This window comes from Phragmites australis, chromosome 13 (genome assembly GCF_958298935.1).
Source record: "Phragmites australis chromosome 13, lpPhrAust1.1, whole genome shotgun sequence".
NCBI lineage: Eukaryota > Viridiplantae > Streptophyta > Magnoliopsida > Poales > Poaceae > Phragmites > Phragmites australis.
This window is the reverse complement of record NC_084933.1, coordinates 30,209,145-30,228,583: the sequence shown is the minus strand read 5'-3', so window position 1 is coordinate 30,228,583 and position 19,439 is coordinate 30,209,145. Positions and strand designations below refer to the sequence as shown.

The 19,439-nt window shown below is 41.9% G+C and overlaps 1 protein-coding gene across 2 annotated transcripts; it reads right to left on the bottom strand.

Annotated features, from left to right (window-relative positions):
• Positions 1-10,182: 10,182 nt before the first annotated feature.
• Positions 10,183-18,766, bottom strand: LOC133888725 (uncharacterized). 2 transcript variants are annotated; one of them, XM_062329065.1, is made up of 16 exons: positions 18,417-18,766; positions 16,810-16,871; positions 16,677-16,744; positions 16,369-16,490; positions 15,816-15,921; positions 15,634-15,685; positions 15,434-15,551; positions 15,323-15,353; positions 15,132-15,155; positions 14,920-15,044; positions 13,442-13,523; positions 13,151-13,273; positions 12,999-13,052; positions 12,845-12,914; positions 12,121-12,154; positions 10,183-10,849 (listed from the first exon to the last, which is right to left on the bottom strand). In XM_062329065.1, the coding sequence occupies exons 1-16, from the start codon at positions 18,637-18,639 to the stop codon at positions 10,476-10,478; spliced, it is 1,668 nt and encodes a 555-aa protein (XP_062185049.1). In that variant the 5' UTR covers positions 18,640-18,766; the 3' UTR covers positions 10,183-10,475. The 2 variants fall into 2 exon arrangements, with proteins under 2 accessions (XP_062185049.1, XP_062185050.1); XM_062329066.1 differs by having other exon boundaries at positions 10,183-10,825; positions 18,417-18,765.
• Positions 18,767-19,439: the final 673 nt, after the last annotated feature.

Sequence of the window (19,439 nt, the reverse complement as noted above, 5' to 3'; positions counted from 1 at the left end):
TATATAGATGTTATTGAACCCGCTCCGTGTTTGTTGCATGAGTTTGCTTGCTCATGTTCTCCAGGTATCGCAATTTGCCTCTTGCTACTACTGTTGTGGTGCAATTAGGGGTAAAAATTTTGCTGAAATTTTGATGAAATTTCAGAAAATTTGAAAGAGAACGAAATATTTAATTTTAAAATTTCAACAAATTTTGTAAATTTCGTCTTTTCAGCCGTGAATGAAAAAAATATAAAACAAAATTAAAACCCCTATGCAATCCCGGTACCAAAGGCTTGTTTGGAACAAGAAATTTTATGAACAAAAGTACCAGTCCGTGTGCATGTGCTGAAGATGAGAAGCAAATTTTATACCATATTATCCTATGAAAGATCCTCTTCTTCATAATAATACGTGTTTACTTCTTTTTTTTACTTTCAATTCAGTTATTATATCACATAATAAATAATATAGATGGAATCTTAAAAAATCTTTCTAAATAGATTTTTATAAAATTTGCTTTATGACGATGACGATCGTCAGCGTGCGAGTCAGAGTGGCTCTTCTCTTCACGGCACGGTAGCGTCCCGCCGCTACAATTTGGTTTTGGTTTATTGTGATTTGAAGGCTACGGTTGATCGGCTTTAAGACGCCAATAACAAAGGCTTTAATGTCCACGCACGCCTATCACTAGCGTACGACATGTACTTGCTGATGCGCGCTGTGCCTTGCGATTCTTCTGCTCTTTGCTGCTCCTCACAGGGCCAAGGTCAGCAATGGTACGAGCTGCTGCTGCTTAACCGTGCACGCACTGTTACGATTCTCCCTCTCGAGTCTCGACTACGGAGATTAGTACTGCCCAAAATGCATGAAGGGTAGTGGGTGAGAAATTGACCAGCTAGAGTAGAGGTTCCTGTGTTTTGTCACGAGCAAAATGCTGCTGCTCCTAGTAGCAGGACGGTGGTGAGTGATAGTAACAGGAGATGGAGGTCTAGAGGCACGAGGAGACCGTCGGGGAGGCTGGGGTGAGCACGAGAAAGCCCTTGGTGCTGGTGTCGGGAGGAGACGCATGCGTCTGCGCCGTGCTCTCTCTCTCTCTCTCTTTGCCGCGGTGAGCATGCATGGCCGGCGGCCGGCGGGGGTAGGCTGGGCCAACGGTTGGTTGGCGATTTCACGTGACCTGCCGCTGATCCGACGGGGGCAAACCCCTCAAAAAGAGAGGAACCGCAGCGCCCTCGCGCGCCGCGCGCCATGCCGTTGCTGGCCGGCCTCGGGTTCGCACGAGCTGCCTGCTGCCACGCCATGGTGCAATGCATGCATGCGCGGTACTCGCTGGACGCTGCCACGGTAACCTTTTCTTTTCTAGTAGTTGGTTCTTTACCTGGAATGGAATGGAACAGGGTGAAATCGTGGCGATGAACCTTCAGATGCAGTTCCTTTCTTTTTCTTTGATAGCGCTTCTGTTTTATTCACACTTTGATAGTGAACTGGACGGGAAATTTACTCATATCACACTACATATTCTAGTCCCTAGAGAATATATTAGATCAATGTTGAGGTTGCTCTTGACAATGATATCAAGTATATCTGACGACTGACGTGTGATTCGTGATCTAGGGCTATATGTCCTAGCTGCGTGCATATGATGAGCACAAAAATATCAGAAGTTATTCAGGTTCAGACCTCTAGATAATAGCCCTACATACTGTATATTTTTTGATATATATCTAAATAAACTGGATACACCCTCTCTCTCTTCTCTGTGTCTCCCTCCCTTTATATATTCGAGAGAGAGAGGACCTATATAGTGACCCAAGCTAGACCTAGGCATAGCTAATCTTTCTAACCTATGTCCATCATTACGATGGGTGACTATATTCCACTTGCCCTATCGGTCTACAGGTTTTGTGTCATCGGCCCCACGCCTGCGTCATCCTTATCACCTGGTTTGTCAGGTCTCATCTCCACGCGTCATCTGCGCTCCTGCAAAACCTACTGCCACACCTTGTCGTGTCAGGCCATCCGTGGTGTTTAATGCTACAGGATGGGACACAATAAGCCTATGCGGGTCACACATAGGTCTGCCTGGAAGAACGATCTAGGTAAGAGATAACACTTGAGTGAAAAAGTATGTAATGAAATTAGATTGGTTAGGCACATACCTGCCTCACGATCAGAGAAAACTGGTCGCAAGATTTTCCTCTAAGACCTGGAGACTAGTCGAAGAAACTGGTCGTGTGGTCGCTGGATGGACGTGCCAAAGGACCTTACGCCTGTCCAAACATAACGTGTAGAAAAGATTGATATTTGACCACCGTGGGTCCCCTGTCAGGGAACCCTATTATTCTTTACACCGACGATCAAATTATACTATTTTCGGTGAAATTACCAAGTTTAACTTTAGATAGAAGCACTCGTCATGAAAAAAAGCAACACCTAGAAGTCAATTTGGTTTTGAGATTCCCCTAGAAGTTATTTTATTGTAAAGTGCCACCCACAAATTCGGCTCGGTCTAAACTACACCCCTGCACGCACGTGTTTTGCTTCTTGGCCCATTTTCTTCGACGTGGATGTGGGGCTCGCCATGGTAGCACATCAGGGCTCGGTCCGGTGTGGAGTTGATTAAGTCGCACCTCTATTCGAGCTCGACTCGCTTGATCGCTCTCTTCGTTGAGCTCCGTTTGTTGAGTGCGAAAGGCAAACGGCAAGAAGAAGCGAAGGGACGGTGTTGGCTTTAATGGAGGTTCTCGATGAGAAGTGACTTAAGGCTCAAACCAGTTAAACTATCATTCATGCTTTGTTCCTTACTGCTCAGATCTGATAGTGTTAATTGAACATGATGACTTACCTTGTTCTGAAAATAGCATACCCAGAACAAGGTAAGTCATATACCCATAACAAGGTAAGTCATCATGTTCAATTAACCATATCCATGTGTTTTTTGTTCATGTGACCATCAACTGCAATTGTACATGAACATATATACAGAACAAGATAAGTCATCATATTTAATTAACCCTACCAAACCCGAGCAGTAAGGAACCGAGCAAGAATGGTAGTAAGGAACCGAGCAAGAATGGTAGCTTATCTGGCTTGAGTCTTAAGTCACTTCTCAACAGAAACCTCCATTGGAGCTGTTGTCCGTTTCGCTTCCTCCTGCTTTTCATCTCTCACACTCAACAGACGGAGACGACCTTAACGAATAGAGCGGCCGAGCGAGTCGAGCTCGAGTTGAGATGTGACTTAACCAACTCCACGCCAAACCGAGCCTGGCTAGGTTGCCATGGCGAGCCTCACGTCCACATCGGCGGAAATGGTCTAGAGAAGCAAAACACGTGCACGTAAGGATGAAGTTTAGATCGGACTGAATTTGTAAGCGACTGTTTGTAATAAAATAACTTCCGGAGAGAATCTTAAAACCAAACTGACTTTTGAGTTTTTTTTTTTTTGCATTTTTCCAAAAAAAAAACTTCAGATAGAAGTAGAGGAGATACTACTAGCATACGGTAGAGTACATGTGACCAAGGCTCGAGGGGTATGCATGTGAAACAAAGTGGGCCACGTGCGTGACGAGGGCCTGTGACCTGTCCCGTGCTGCAAGTGGGCCCGCGACCACCTGGCACGTGCCAGCCTTTCGCACATGGACACGTCGCCGGCCACCACTTGCTTCGGCTCGGCTCGCACGTTACCGCCACGTGCAGTGTTACCCCCTGGAAGCCGTAACATTATCCTCACGACGCCCTTTGTGCCGGTCGCTCTGCTAAAGTTCTGATCACTATGGTTAACTAGCCACCACGCGCTTATCACGCACATGTAAAATCTATAGTATTATCTGATGGCTAAAAAAATTTACAGAGAAAAATAATTGAAAAACAAAAAACTAAAGATGTATCTCTAAAACTTCTTAATTTAAGATAGCAAAAATATATCTATTTTTACTCAAGAAAAATAAATGACACAATAATAAAAGAAAATGATAGAAAATAATTATGTATTAATACTTTATAATACTGATAGCGGCTATTAATTGCAGGTTTTTATATTGATAGGAGGTTTTCAAATAATAGAGGGGAGGAGGTGAGGATCAATTTTGATTGTAGATTATTTGATGATGTAATATGCACGTTGAAAATCAATTTGATCTATATTAACTTATTTGTTTTATAGAAGTATGAGCATCAAGCTCCTGATAAAAGAATTAATTTTCTCTGCTTACCTAGTTAACAACGGTCAAAGCGCTGGACCTGGCAGGAACAGGCATCTCATCTCGGAAACACCAGACATGCATCCAAACACGAAGCTGCTCTTTTGGCAGCAATGATGCTGAACCGAAAGGCCTGGGGGGAAAAGAATGACAAGCAGAGAGAACAGGATAATGATTCCTGCAAAGGCCAAAAGTAGCCACGATTATTTCCGCCCCTATTATTCAGTGTGATCTAGCTTAGTCAACATCTGTTCTTGACCACACTAACAATTTTCTCCAACAGGCATTAGCTGCCCTAGGATTAGCACTGCCAAAAAATTGTGATTTCGATCAGCAACAATGTTAGAGCATAGTGATTGGGAATAGCTCATGCAGGAAAGAAAATACTTATTGTGATTTTTGTCAGATGTTGCAGCTGATTAAGTTCCGAAAGTATGGTTGTCAGCTAATGCAAGAAATTAACAAAAGAAATGGTCCTAATTCTTTGAGATTCTCTAACATTTATTAAGCAGAAGGAAGCAAAGAAAGCACCAAGCATATCTTCCATGGATAACAAAAGTCATGCCCAGCAAAGGGGCTCACCACACCACAGTAGCTTTCGTTCTCCATCTCTTTTTCTTCTCTCACTAACAGCAATGAGTTGCGTGTTTCAGCAGCAGGCAATAGTAATCTCCCAAAAAAAAGGAGCAGGCAACAGTGATTGGAGGCTCAGAGACAGCAATGCCATGTAACAGCTAGCTCAGATCGCTTCAGATGGAGTAATATTATGTTAGGGTTTGTTGGGATTGTCTAATTATGTTAGTTTAATTGTGATCAATTAGTGGCAAATTGAAAGGTCACTGTCAGAGAGTTGGGAGGCAGTGACAGGCTACTCCATGTTGCTTGTGGAGGAAAAAGAGCAAGTCAGAGGCCACAGGCCATCAGAGGGGACTGGAGACCGGCATCTGAGAATGAGATCCAGTATTCCAGTGGGTTGGGTGACTTATTATTAGGTCCACCCATTATGGATATTACATATACAGAACAGAATTATTGTCATAGAACAGCAGTTAGCCTCTCATAACCCTTCAACACCTTTCAAAACAGTTCTTGAGAATGAATTAATTGGTCCTGAAAATTCAAGGACAAGATGCATACATTTAAACAGTAAATGCGCGAATAAGTCATCTAAAAGTTCTTCTGATATTCTAATTTATTCAATTCAAAAGGTTTTTCTGATTTTCAGTCCTTCCAAGGAAGGCCTTAAAATATCTAATTAGTAATGTCGGTGGAGCAAAATAAAAAGGATTATGACAGTTTGGCTTTTGCATAATAAGTGGAGAGACTTAACAAATTTGGTGCCGATCAGCTTGCTAAAGAAACCTAACTAGGTGATAAAAACATCTCTAAATTAAGTTGGACTCCAATGACATGAACAGGCACAAAAAATCCATATCGATATAACTGTGATCATGATATTATCATCGATTGATGCCCATACACGAAAGGTTTTCTGATTTGTGCTTGGGAGCCAAGCCCCATCCTAATCTGACGATCTGTACGTAGTACCATGCATTAACCTGGATCCGTGATGGCAACGATGGGATAGCAATGTTATCCTAAGCTAGGCAATGCAATGATAGATGTGATTGATGCCTTGTCATGTGTTAGACAGACAGATGAGTAAAGAATGCATATTTGGGATATCTACCTACCAAGCTGACAAGCTCTTTCTGCAGTTGAGGCCAAGAGGAAATCCCACTTGTTATATTATGTTATGAATTATTCGTTCAAGTATCAACAAGAATTTTTTTTTTCTAGGAAAGAAAGTCTTAACAGGAATCTTTTTCTGAAATGAAATGCAAACAAGAACAAGGGCTAACAAGTAGTTAGGCGAGGTCGGACTTCGATTTCAAATCAGATTTGCTTGTTTGTCAGGAAAACCTACTCCTAGAACAGCTTTAGGTGGGATGTTCTATCTACTGGTTGAGAAAAGGAGAGAAAAAAATGGTTGTCTCTGCTGACTAATTCTTTTGGCAGGTATCAGGGAGTTTTTTTTTTTTTTTTTTTTTTGAAGCTGTATCAGGGAATATTGTGCAGCTGGGAGGCTACTGGATAAGCGAGTTATATTTTATTAAAGAAATGTAGTGCTCTGGTCATGTTCTCTGAATTTTCATTTTCCATGCATCTTCTTGTCTCCCCTTAAAAGCCATAGTTAGTAAATCTGCTGGTACATATATCAGTGACTTTAAAGGATAGAACATCTTCTTGTTGCCCCTGTAAAAGCCATGGCAGTAAGCCAGCTCGTACATATTTCGGTGACTCTAAAGCACGGCAAACAAAGGATATTTAGGTTTAAGGTGATGCAAATCAATGGGACAACCGCATGCAAATCTGCCTCAACTAACACTGATCTTTATTGCTCCATCATATGGCGAGGGAATCATGGACTTGGAAGAGGAAACCAAACAATGACAGGATACCTTATTGGACAGCTCGAAATCTTCAAGAGAGGGGAAAACCGAAAATGATAGGGGTTGGCTGATCAGTAGCTCTAATCCCAGCTTTTGGCTTCATAACTGGAACGAGGACAAGGAGAGTTCATCACTTAAAGATACGTCTAGATGAAATTCCAGTGTGTATGATTTATTTATTTATTTTATTTTTTGCCTTCTTCTTTTTGGTTAGCTAGGAGAGCGCCATCTTCCTGTGGTTCCTATCTGTGCCACCTAATTTCATTGACAGCACACTTCAATCAGGTTAACCACCCCCAGAAGTTGCTCGTACTGCAGGTTAGAATTGGTGATCAAAGGATGAAAACGTATTGTAGCTTTTGTCCTTGTACGAGCAATGTTCTTGTCTACTGGATGACAAATGGTGGCCTTTGAATGCGTCAAGGATGTGTGCGTGATCGAGAGTTCGAGACAGGATAGGTGAGGATACATAGCGCAGTGAGTTGTCAGAACGAAGAATATTAGAAAAAAAAATCAGTCGATTTTTGGACTCTGGATTTAGATCCAACGGTACCCGCTGCCCCAAAGCTGATCTCCGGTTGCACTCAAATCTCCAAACCAGCAACTTCAACTCATTCTCTATTTCACTGAATAGATAATTTCCTGGCCATATTTACTTCCTTACTTTCTAACGCACTCCAATCAATTCCCTAAATTTAACTCCCTATAATTCATTCATCTCTATTTTATTAATATCTTGTAACTAACAAATAACCGTTTCATATTTAAATGATGTTTTTTTACAACTATATTTTCAACAAATATATTTCTAACGACTACATTTTTAACGGCTATATTTTTCACATATATATATATATATATACATGCTCATTTACATGGTTCCTATACCAAGTTATTGTCCTTGTTGTTCGTTCTTTGTCTGAAATGAGTCGCCGCTCTCTCCAAGATTCATCGTCGTTGTCGGATGATGACGACGACGAACTCATCCTTGCCACATTACACCAATCACACACTTAATATCAGGCTATGGATTCTCCACGATAGGGCGGTTTTGTGACCGAATGTCAGTATATCCATCGTGACAGAGAAGACAGGCATTGGAGGTTGTACAACGACTATTTTTCAGATGATTCGACCAATTGGCCATCTTTCTTTTGGCGTAGGTTTGCAACTAGTCTATTTTTTTTTCATATTCTTTGTTCATTCTATTTCTTCACGTATGTTTTCTCATTCTTGTTTTTTCGCTCATGTTTAGAATGGCTCGTTCTTTGTTTCTTCGTATAGTAGAAGCTGTAGAGCAACATGATGATTATTTTGTGCAAAAAAAGAGATGCAAATGGATGTCTTGGGTTATCTTGAGTTAATATTTAATTAAAATTATTCAAAAAATTCTACTTTTATAACTTCTAGTCATCAGGTTCGTGTGCGTGCTTTCGGAACGAGCCGGACGGAAGAAGCTAGCAGGTGCGTGCGTTCGCACCGAGCCGGACAAAGAAAGCTAGCCGGACGGGGAAAGCTAGCTTCTGGGCGAGCAGGGCGGTCTAGCAGCGCGGGCGGCCAAGCGCGAGGAGGACTGCGGTGCGAGCGTAGGGGCGACAGCGGATGAGTGCGGGACCAAGTGCGGCGCGAGCGCAGCGGCCAGCGAACTTCCCCTCCGGTATGACTCTTCCCCTTAGATCCAACAAGTCTGGACGGATCTGACGAGCATACCTCAAATTGACTACCACAAATCGGAAACCAGAAAGGGGATGAGATGGAAATGAACCTGACGAACCATGGCGTGAAGAAGAATTTCATGGTGACAGTTGCTCAATTGGGAGGATGTGTCCTTTGCCGGATGTGATGACCAAAACTACGGGGATAAGAAGGCCTAAAAAGTAGCGACATTAATAGTAAACCCGCTGGAGATCATTTTTTAATACATGTTTAAAAAATAAAAGAGCAAACTAGATAAGGGTTTAATTGGAATTGCTCTTAGCTCCTTTTGTTCCATGCCCAAAGCTCCGCCTGTTCGCCACCCTATCGCATCACCGGTGCCCCCTCAGTGCGCCTCTACCAGCATTCCCGTACACGGTTTCTGGCACTAGTTCCGCCTCCACCCCTTCTTCCTCGTCTCCGGTTGCTCCGTAGTTTGTGTTGCCTTACCTAGCATCCGCCAGCCGTTGTCTCACTGTGCCCGACACCGCATATCCACTAAGCTTGGGTGCCTATAAGCTATTGCACGTGCATGACTAGAGGTCTAACCGCGAGTTAAGCATGCTGTGAATTTTATCTGCGGTTGAAGAGGCCACTAACACGCAAGAATTGATACTGCCAAGTGCCAAAGTTCCAAAACCAATCACCGATTCACCTCAGAAGAATCTTCATCGTAAACCCCACTTGGCATTTCTACTCGCGATTCGGAATCTGTAACAGTCATGTACCCCCGTATCCTGATACACTCTCACTCCCATATGCTACTGTACATCGCGGCATATGCTGCTATAATAATAGAAGTGGGCACATGCGACGTCGTTAAGCGGCATCATCGGGTGTGTGTCCAGTGACAAGATGCAGGATAGACTGTGCTAGTGCTAGGTAGACTCATCTACTTCTTCCTCCAAATCCCCCCCCCCCCCCTTCATCTTCTCCCTTCTACCTCTTCTTCCTCGCCATGGAGCAGCAGAGGGGTAGGGAGGCTTGAGCCCCCGCGCCCTCCTCTGAAGATCCGCCCGTGTATGTCCATCCTACCGTCTCGTCGTCCATGCCGATGTGCCGTGTTGTCGTCGTCCTCACATGAGTCGTGACTTATCATATGGATACTGTCGTCGATTGCATGTTACTCGTAAGGAGGGAGAAGATGAGTCCAGCCGCTGCCGCTGGTACTAACATGACATCTACTGGCAATTATTAGCGGTTCGGTTTTAATTCCGAAGAGCAGAAGCCAGAAGGCCTCTCTAAGAGACAAGCTACACCTAGCCAATTGTAGCTCGGCGGTCACGGCATTGTTGATCAAAACCTACGCTAAAAGCTCCGAGAAATACGTACGCTATCAGTACATGCAAAGAATACTCCATTGAACATTTATTTGCCCACACCTAAGTATTACTAGTATAATACTACGAGGAAACGGAAATGGAATGAACAGTAATTCACTGAAGTACAATAGCACAGCCGAACTGAATTATGGCCTTTGCTGGTCCTACAGTAGAAGATGGTTCGGTCTTGAGCGACTATATTTTGTTGCAGCCTTGCAGGACAAACCAACTGCGCCCATAGGGTCATTTCAAGCCCAGATTGGTGCTACTACATGAGCTAGGACGAGTAAAGCCAACCCCTCTTACGATCAAGCAAACCATAGAATCTACCCTGTCACATCTAGAATAGTAGAATAGATCATGGTCATATGACAGGATATAACATACCGGACAGCATCGATTAAATTCAATTCTCGGATCTTTGTGCAGGAATCATTGATGCTTTGCCAACTGAAAAAACAACCTGTGGATATCAACAGCTCCAAAACCATGTGAGGTGGTGTGGGGGTTAACTGATGGGACCACATGATTGAACAGGATACATCACTGTTGAGGGGTCCAAAATAACCTAAGATCCAATGCGAGATTAACTAATCAATAAAGAACACAGATGTACAGGTTAAGCATTTCTACACTCATCATCAGACGCGGCACACTCAATTTTGGAAAAGAAAAAAAAGGAGAGGTTCTTTGAATGGCAGCAGTCAGCGAGAGGGGGCAGGAAGCATTGCTCACAAAATGAAGCACTCTTCAATGGCTGGATCACATCAGGTGTTAGTGATCAGTTGATCCGATTTCAACACCTTATTGTGCATCAGATGATCACTTCCGTGGTCTTCCTCGCTTTCCTCTCTTTCCACCACGTCCCGAGCTTCCAGCTTTCTGAGCAGGACTCTCAGATTTCTTAGGGCGTCCTCTGCCCCTTCCAGATGGCTTTGGCTCAGGAGTTGCCTTCTTGGCTCCTCTGCCTCTCCCTCTATTAGAGGGTTTGCGGCCACGCCTACCTTTCGCCTCTTCTATTTCTCCATTCTCATCATCTCCACTTTCATTCCCATAATCATCATCATCTTCTTCTTCTTCCGATTCGGATAGATCCTTGCTCTGCTTGCGCTTATTGGCGCGAGAATTGGTGTTGGAAGATGCCTTCTTGGTTACTTGCACCTCCACCTCTACTGCAGTGATAGATTCAAAATCATCTGTGAGAATAGGGAAACCAACATAATGTAAATTAAATTCTAGCAATTAGCCAACTTTGAAATGCAAGCCAACTCAGTTATGGTTGTCTATTCACAGAAAAGGTGCATTAGAAGATAAACATAAAATCAACATCATAATTGTATTATATTCATCCTAGATATGAAAGCGGTATCCAACATGGAAGAATCATAAACTCATGATAGATAGGTATATTTCATTTCATTGTTTTCCACTAAGATGCTTCAGGGCCCAGTGATTGTTTTGGACCCAAAAAATCAGCCAACGCATAACACAGTTCAACACAGATGGGCAACTGGGTGGCCTGCATGTTCTCTTTTTTAGCACTTTGGATCCTGGGGCAGGTCTTCATGATAGATAAGTTGGCCCAGCCCAGGATCCTAAACTTCAAATGTTATTTGGACAGATGCCACACTGGGTGAATGTTCAGGGTACTACATTCTTCAAGTAATTTCACTTACATGTAGAAACAGCATGAAAGATTTACATGGTCTACAGCAATTCCCTTAGTACTGTTTCTGTCATGTGGGGCCGCACCTACAGCCATCTGCACCACCAGGAAAGTGCGGCAACCCCTGATCTCAGGGGATCAATTCCCATATTCAGCCCATGCAGAATTATCTATTTCCTTATACTTAGGATATTAGTATCCTTTCAATCAGATATATGTTTCCTTGCAGCAGGGCTGTTAGTTCCCAATTAGAGTTTCCTTTCAAACACTTTCCTATTGTAAGGGGCCTCTCCTATTTGAAGGAAGCCAACAGATGAATAGAGGAAGCAAGAACAATTCCTATCTCTCTCAATCCTCTCCTTCCCCTCCCCTTTTCTCTCTGACCAACCACCACGGCTACTGGGCACCAAGCAGCCAGCCGCCCTCGGCCCCCACTCCGCCATACCTACGCTCTCCGGTCATCACAGGAGAACCCCCTGATTGAGCCCGTGACATTTTTAAGTAATTTTCCAAGTCTATGCGGACCAACCTGCCACCCCTCCCCCTCCCGCAGATAAATGACATAACTATGGTTATAAAACTCTGCAGTCTGCACACTAAAACTAAAAACAGAAAAACAACTTGACAAGTTGGATAATTATCGGATATAAAATAAAATAAGAATAACTTCTTTTGTAACAGATCCAGATAAACTAGGATGGAGTTGTACCAAGTATTAAAATGTTTCAAGCTTGAAGACAAAAGGTACATTTAATCGTATAATTCCAAAACGGAACAAAACAAAACAAGAGGGATACAAACCTTGAGTGGAGGTATCACCATCATAAATTTCCAGCTGAGCAACAAAAAATGTGTATTAAAACATAATGATTAAAAACATGTACATCACATAATGAAAGAATGCAAAAGGCTAACAGCAGACCTAAATTGCAAGGCAATAAACTAGAAACAGGTGCTGCATGCTGAAACATGTTATTGTTAATCCAAGTAATTCAAGAAATGACACAGAATAAGCAAAGAATCCAAAACCCACGAAGAATCAACAAAGAAAAATGGGTATTATAGGTAAACTTGCAATCTCATCTTATAGGCTGCATCCATTGCTAAAGGATATATGTCATCCAGAAATATCTGACTAGAAATTTCTCATCAGGAAATAACATGACAACAAAAAACCATGTTAAAGAAACAACGTTTGCAAGAACCTTTGTTCTATTGCAACCTCCAAATTATATCCTTGTATTTGTCATTCACATGTGATTGATCATCTGAGTATATTACTAAAATATTTTGATTCAGTTGTTGACCACAGAAATAGCTCTAATTTAAGATTAGATGATCCAACGGAAGATTCATAATGTAAAAAGAACATACATAAGAAAGAAATGTCACCAACATCAGAGATGAAAACTGTGTACCGCAGACACATCTCTTTTCTGTTACCTCACAGATAAAACATTTAACTGAATATTTAACCTAACATTAAGTAACTGAAGAGTCCATGCTCAAAGTGTTATTAAGTTACCTGATCAAGTTGATCACCAGCATTCACTCTATCCACAACAATCAGAGACAGTCCATATCCACAACCGACACTGGAGAAGCAATCTTAACTTAATATAGACTGCAATATTAACAGGGGATGCAAACAGACACATGTATTCATTTAGTGTAATTACCTTGTAGCATGCATTCCTTCAAGAATGTCAACCTTTTTCGGATTTGCAGATGACCTACATTACAGACATATTGCACAACAATGCCCGGTGAGACGAATTTGAAGGTTTTGTATGCTAGTACTCAACATATTAACATTTTTAGATAGACATACTTCTGCCCATTAGGCCCGTAACCAAGCTCTCCATGCACGGCGACACCCCAGCTTATGCAAGAATCATCTGCACCAACAACGTGGTGCATGTTACCAGAAGCCATGCAGCGAATGTTCCAACCACTGAAGCAAACAAATCATCAGTTAAACAGATAACTCAGGATAACACTATTTCATCAGGCAGCTAATTGTGACAAATAACTAAATAATAACAGTCTCAAAAAACTAGACAATAACATGAAGTATGGCTGATTATAGTTTATTCGTTATTATGACAAGTGTTCAAAGAACCTTAAATCCATTACTGGCTTTGGGTACATCCAGTCATCGCCTGTATTCTTCAACTTTCCCCACATGTACAACTGTCCACCACCTAATAATCAAACCAAAATGGCCAATAATTAATGATAACATTGAAATTATAGGTTTTGGAATACAATCAGCAGGGTCATAGTTAGCAGAATTCATACTGGACCAAAAAGATTTTTCACAAGCGATGAATGGCAGTGTGCGACACGATTTCATCAAATCGGCATAAAATTTAATAAAGTTTAATTATAAACCCAGATACTTCAAGGATAATGCCATATGCCTCGTGTACATGTTACAACTGCCACCTAAAGCCAAGCACAAGCAGAAACCTTATAACTGGAAAAGAAACATATATATGCCTTATATGGTTCAGAAAATTATTAACTCATGATGTGATAAAAGTCATTTGCCTACAAACAGGACAGTTGACTCAAGGCTCACGAATTGTGTCACCAGATCCAAATGGCTAGCAATAAATAGCTTCCTAGAACAAACCACCTGCAAAGGCATTTTATGTGCACTTCTGAAAAAAAATGTAACTATGGGTTAGTTTGTGGTTGCTGTGTGTGTTTAGTTTTGGTAAATCAGATTAATGTTTAACAAAATTCTGTCATCTAGTGGCCAGTATTTCCCATTTTCCCTATTCTCTCAACAACAACAACAACAGTCTTTGTCCCAAGCAAGTTGGGGTAGGCTAGATGATGTGAAAACAATAATGATAATAAAGGTACTAGTAATAGTAACAAAATAAAAGTAATAACAGTATAAGAAGATTGATGCATAAGTTATGGTTCTGACACGTGGATTGCTAACTTCCACGCGCTTCTATCCATGGATAATTCTTTGGGGAGGTTCCATTCCTTTAAGTCTCTCTTTATAGACTCCTCTCATGTTATGTTTGGTCGATCCCTACCTCTTTTCACATTATCAATGCGCCTAAGTATCCCACTATGCACAGGTGACTCTGGAGACCTCCGTTGAATATGTCCAAACTATCTTAACCGATATTGGACAAGCTTTTCTTCAATTGGCGCTACCCCTACCCTATCACGTATATCATTCCCTATTTTCTCTCAAGTGGATTTTTTTTTCTTTAGTAATTAAAACCATATTTTTGTGCTGTTTAGATAGCAATGATATCTCATTCTTATCTAAAAGTGGCTCCACCAAACAGGATCATCAAAATCCAACACAGTGCCAAACAGAACCTAACTCAGCCACATCTGGATCCTCTTTGTCTATAGCATCCGATTTCAACAATCAAAGTAAGAGAAAATAGGGAAAAGGTTTGGATAGTCAAAGGCTAAGTTTCATTACCAACACTTATCATTTATGATAGTTCATCCACGCAAACAACTAAGATACCACACCAACATTTTACCCCCGAGGTCAAAATAGCATAAAACTAAAATGACTTTAAGCATAGTCTGTGTGCATCCAAGCTAGCTGTACCATACCGGCAGTGCATGCAGAACTTGCAGAACCAGCTGAGACAATAGCATTAGGAGGCAGAACGTTGTGCTTCTGGAACACTTCTACAAGGCGAGGTTGCCATTCATCCTTTTGTTCTCTGTGACCCAACCTATGTAATAATCAAGTCGTCATACGAATCACCTAGGGCTTGGACTATAACATGGTTATGGTGGGATAAATGTCAATAATATCGTACCTTCCGTATCCACCAAAACCCCAGCTGCCAGACAAAAAAGAAACAGTAAGAAAAAGAAAAAACACTAAAACTGAAGAAATAATATTCCCTGCACATATACGGACTTCATACAGCATATATAGAGGCACTCATGACTATTAACTATTTCAGTTTTTTAAGTGTCTTAAACAAATGGCGAATAAAACACATACGTGTAAACAAAGCCACTTGAATCAACTGCAACTGCAACATACAAGTAAAGAAACAGTGTTGACATCAGTGCTAATCACAAAGGTTCAAAAGAAAGAAAGAATAAGAAAAACCTGTGTGATTAGTTCCACATGCAACTTTGACTATAGTTTTCCCAGATAATGCAGCTATTGCTCTTGGACGGGGCTGAGGATCATATGTCAGCTTGACAGATCCCTCTTTAGCGTTGTACTGAAACGGCATAGATCAAATCATATCGAATTGATAATAAATTCAAAGAATTGCCAAGCTGTGTCAAAGAGTAGAAACCAACCTCATTGTCAGTTCCATGCCCGAGTTGACCATATTGGGGAAGCCCTGCTGTACTGAATAGCAAAGAAGAACAAAATACTGGCTCAAAAAAACTGACGAACAACACCCACTAACTACAGCCAAAGCATATATTAATCGAAAGAGGTTGAAGATCTCTAGTTTTGTTTTTTCAACAAGACATACAGTATAGAAGAGCCTTCGACTGATGACAACCAGACAGTAAAATCAGCTCCACATACAGCATTAGTTGCTTCAGCAACAAGACAGGGCACTGGTGATGACTCGATTTCTGCAACAATTGTTGAACCAGAAAAACAGCATCATGCAAGGTCCAGAGGAGGGGAACAAATGTCCATACGACTCTCAAGAATAATTAACAGTCTTGGACAATGATAAGATCATTATGCTGACGGATATGACAAAAACTAAGTTTATCAATTGTCCCACAGACAGGTTAAAAATGTAAAGTGGTCATGATTTGTCACTGGGGGTAAAAGGAATGTATGAAATGCCATTTTTTTTTTACCATGCATTCGAAGATAACTTTGAGTTCACATGATACACTATGTCTTAGTTATAATGGCTCGTCAAAAAGAAGGTATCATTAAAATATTTACATGTTAGTAGAGTATAAATATCGATGATTGTTACAAACACAAAAAGATTCTACCACGCCAAAATGGTATGTGCTGGCAACACTGTGATCACTCACAGACAACAAGTGAAAGGTACCAACCATTCCTTAAGGAGCCCGTCCCTAACTGTCCGTACTTATTGTGGCCGAAAGAGAAGGATTTCCCATCATCAGTTACAACCACTGTATGGTTTCTTCCAACACCTGCTTTAACGGTTTTGTATCTGCAAGTTTAACAAGTGTCTGTTAACATTTTGGAGCACACAAAGACTATGTTTAGCAACTTTAAAACACTCATATTAATCATACTACCAAGTCAGCTAACGAGTTTAGCTATTCGCTAATACAATACACAGTTATCAACAGTAAACTGCAGGCAAAGAGTTTGGTGTTGTAGGCAATCATCTTACTTTGATAGTTGGGAAACAACAGTTGGCAGGTTACGCTGACGGGTATCCCCATGCCCTAGCTGCCCCTTCTGCTAGAAAGTAATAGTGTTAAGTAATAAATGAAACAAGTGCAACTGACTATTTAGATTTATACCTCATTGCGACCCCATGTATAGCATCGGCCTTCAGTATCCAAAGCAACACAATGGCAAGCAGCTGGGAAAAATAATATTAAAACAGGTCATTAGAAGAGACTGGAAAGTAAATGAAACTACAGTTGAGTTGAATTTTGGACGACAGAAAGCAAACACACAGCATGGTAAAGTAACCTTTTATATACGATCATGTTACTTTAAAAGGGGGGATCTAATGTAAAAGTTCATAAAAGTACATCGGTTATTCACCAATCAAATCGAACAAGAGATGATTTTTAGAATGAAGGAACAGTAGATTGGTGATATTCATCTTAAGCAATCTCCGCACCGCACTGTTACAACTATATCCGCCACTCCCTTCTCTCCCATGCCATAAAGGCTCAGTGTCATACATACAACTGATTTGTCCAGCTTAAACGTATCCAGAAAAAGCTTATACATTTTGATTGTAGGTCAACATATAATCAGTTGAAGTCACCTTCACCCGCTTGTTCACAGTATCTTCTTGCTCTACAGTTCTACAACCCTTTCACTGATCATCTCAACAAGAGTTTCAAAAATCACCCAACGCAGCCAGCTAGGCGCTACATGGTGCATGGCAGCAGAGAACCCAAGACTATACCAAAATCGACGAGGTACGAGTCTGAGTGGGCAAGCCAAATCTGCCTCTGCGGCCACAGTCAAGGCCTCTAGGCCGCCGCTGCTCCATCCCTCCACATGCACAGAGGGAGAGGAAGAAAGAGTGGCAGGCTGGTGACAGAGGTGGCAAAAGGAGAGGAGGAAAGTTAGGGTAACTGAGCACCTATAGGGCTTCCATCATTTCAACTCTTGTTTTTGGGCCAAGTAGACCAGCACATTTGTATTTGCTCAACCCCAACCCCTCACTCCCCCACGAGGGCAAGGCATGTACTCATAAAAGGAATTTCCATCACTTCAACTCTTGTTTTTGGGCCAAGTAGACCAGCCAATTTGCATTTTGTAACCCCACCATCACACCCCCACCCCACCCCCGCGGTAAGCGCGTGCACTTGTCAAGGAAAATATAGTAACAAGTCAGTTCTTAACTTCCCATACACGGATACACCCTTTTGTAATCTTAATCAAATCCATTTTGCAGTTACCTCCATTACAACTTCTGATGAAATTACAAGGTAAAAGGTAGACATGGAGGAATTTTCAGTTCTTTGTTCCTTTTGCATTCCTCATTTTTTGAACTAATCTTCTTGAAGGTAATACGCTGCTAGCACTTCTTTTTTCTAATTCGGACCAGCTGTACTCTTCTTACCACCCCATTCTTCAAGTACTTCACTGGAATTGTTAATCGATTTCCACACATGATTGTAAACTCATCAAGGATTTCTAACGGTAAATATAATCAAATGATTAGGTTCGCTGCACTATTCGATCCAACGCGTGCCTAAATCATGAAACACCAACTAACAAGTTATATCGCATTGGCACATGCCCACATCGGTGCCACTAAGGCTGTACTGAAAAATCATATCTATCATGGTACTAAAGTAGCGTTGAAATGGTTCCAGCACACACCCCGCCATAGACTAGCACAGACATCATCTCAAACGCGGGCAATGACGACAGGACTCACTGCAGCCAGAGGCGACGAAGCGGATGTCGACGCCCACGAGCGGCCGCAACCGCGTCGGCGACACCAGGTTGCCTTGCTGCCCGCCCACCACCTTCCGGCCCATGGTGTCGAAGCTCGTCCCGCCGCAGTACAGCAGCTCCCCGCCGGAGCCGCTACCCTTCGCCTCCGCCTTCTCCTCGCCCTCGGCGGCGGCGTCCTTCTCGGGCTCGGCGCTGGCCGACATTATCTCCGGATGCGGCGGCGGCGGCGGATGATGATTTCGATCGGAAACCCTAGATTTGGAATGAGGAGGTGGGGGGGGGGGGCGTGGTTTGAAACAAGCGGCACTCCAGATTGAAACTTTTCGCGAGCAGGTGGTCTGGTCGCAGTGTGGATATATAGTACAGTGGGTTCGCCTAGTGGAGCGGCTAATTAACGAGGACCTGGAGATATTTGTCATCTACTAGCATGACGATGGGACACAGATCCTATACATTAATTATTATTAATATAGAGAATAATTATTTAAATAATGGTATCAGTCTATTACAGTTCTGTATATTAATTAATCACTGTCTACTCTAACAACAATATTCGATTTTAGTGTGGAGTGATTTTGTACCGTAGCACTTGGTACTATAGCAGCACTGTAACATTTGATACAATCCTTACACTTGAGGATTCGTATCTTACGATCTTGCTTAAGTAAAATCAGGGCTACTATATTAATTCGTAAGTACAGTATTTGTATAGTTTTTCACGTAGAATTAGTACGGTAGAGAAAACATGTAGCGAGGATACTGTAGCGCACGCTGCAGCGCTTGATCCTGTGTATCCGCTCACTATCTAACACTCGAGAGCTGATCAAAGTCACGTTATTTTAACGTCTTTGATTTTGCTTGAGGAAAGTCAGATGATACGGATCCTTCACTCGAAATCAGTGGCTCCACCTATAAATATATTTTATTATAGTTTTTTTAGTTACTATATCAACTACAAAGTATTTTAATCTGATTTATGATAAAATCATATTAGGAAGTGCCC

Coding starts and splice junctions, on each gene's coding strand:
- LOC133888725 (XM_062329065.1), bottom strand. CDS start 18,639: ATGTCGGCCAGCGCCGAGCCCGAGAAGGACGCCGCCGCCGAGGGCGAG. Junction 13,274..13,441: donor AAGCCAGTAATGGATTTAAG/GTTCTTTGAACA, acceptor TGTTTGCTTCAG/TGGTTGGAACATTCGCTGCA. Junction 10,850..12,120: donor TGGTGATACCTCCACTCAAG/GTTTGTATCCCT, acceptor CTATTCTCACAG/ATGATTTTGAATCTATCACT.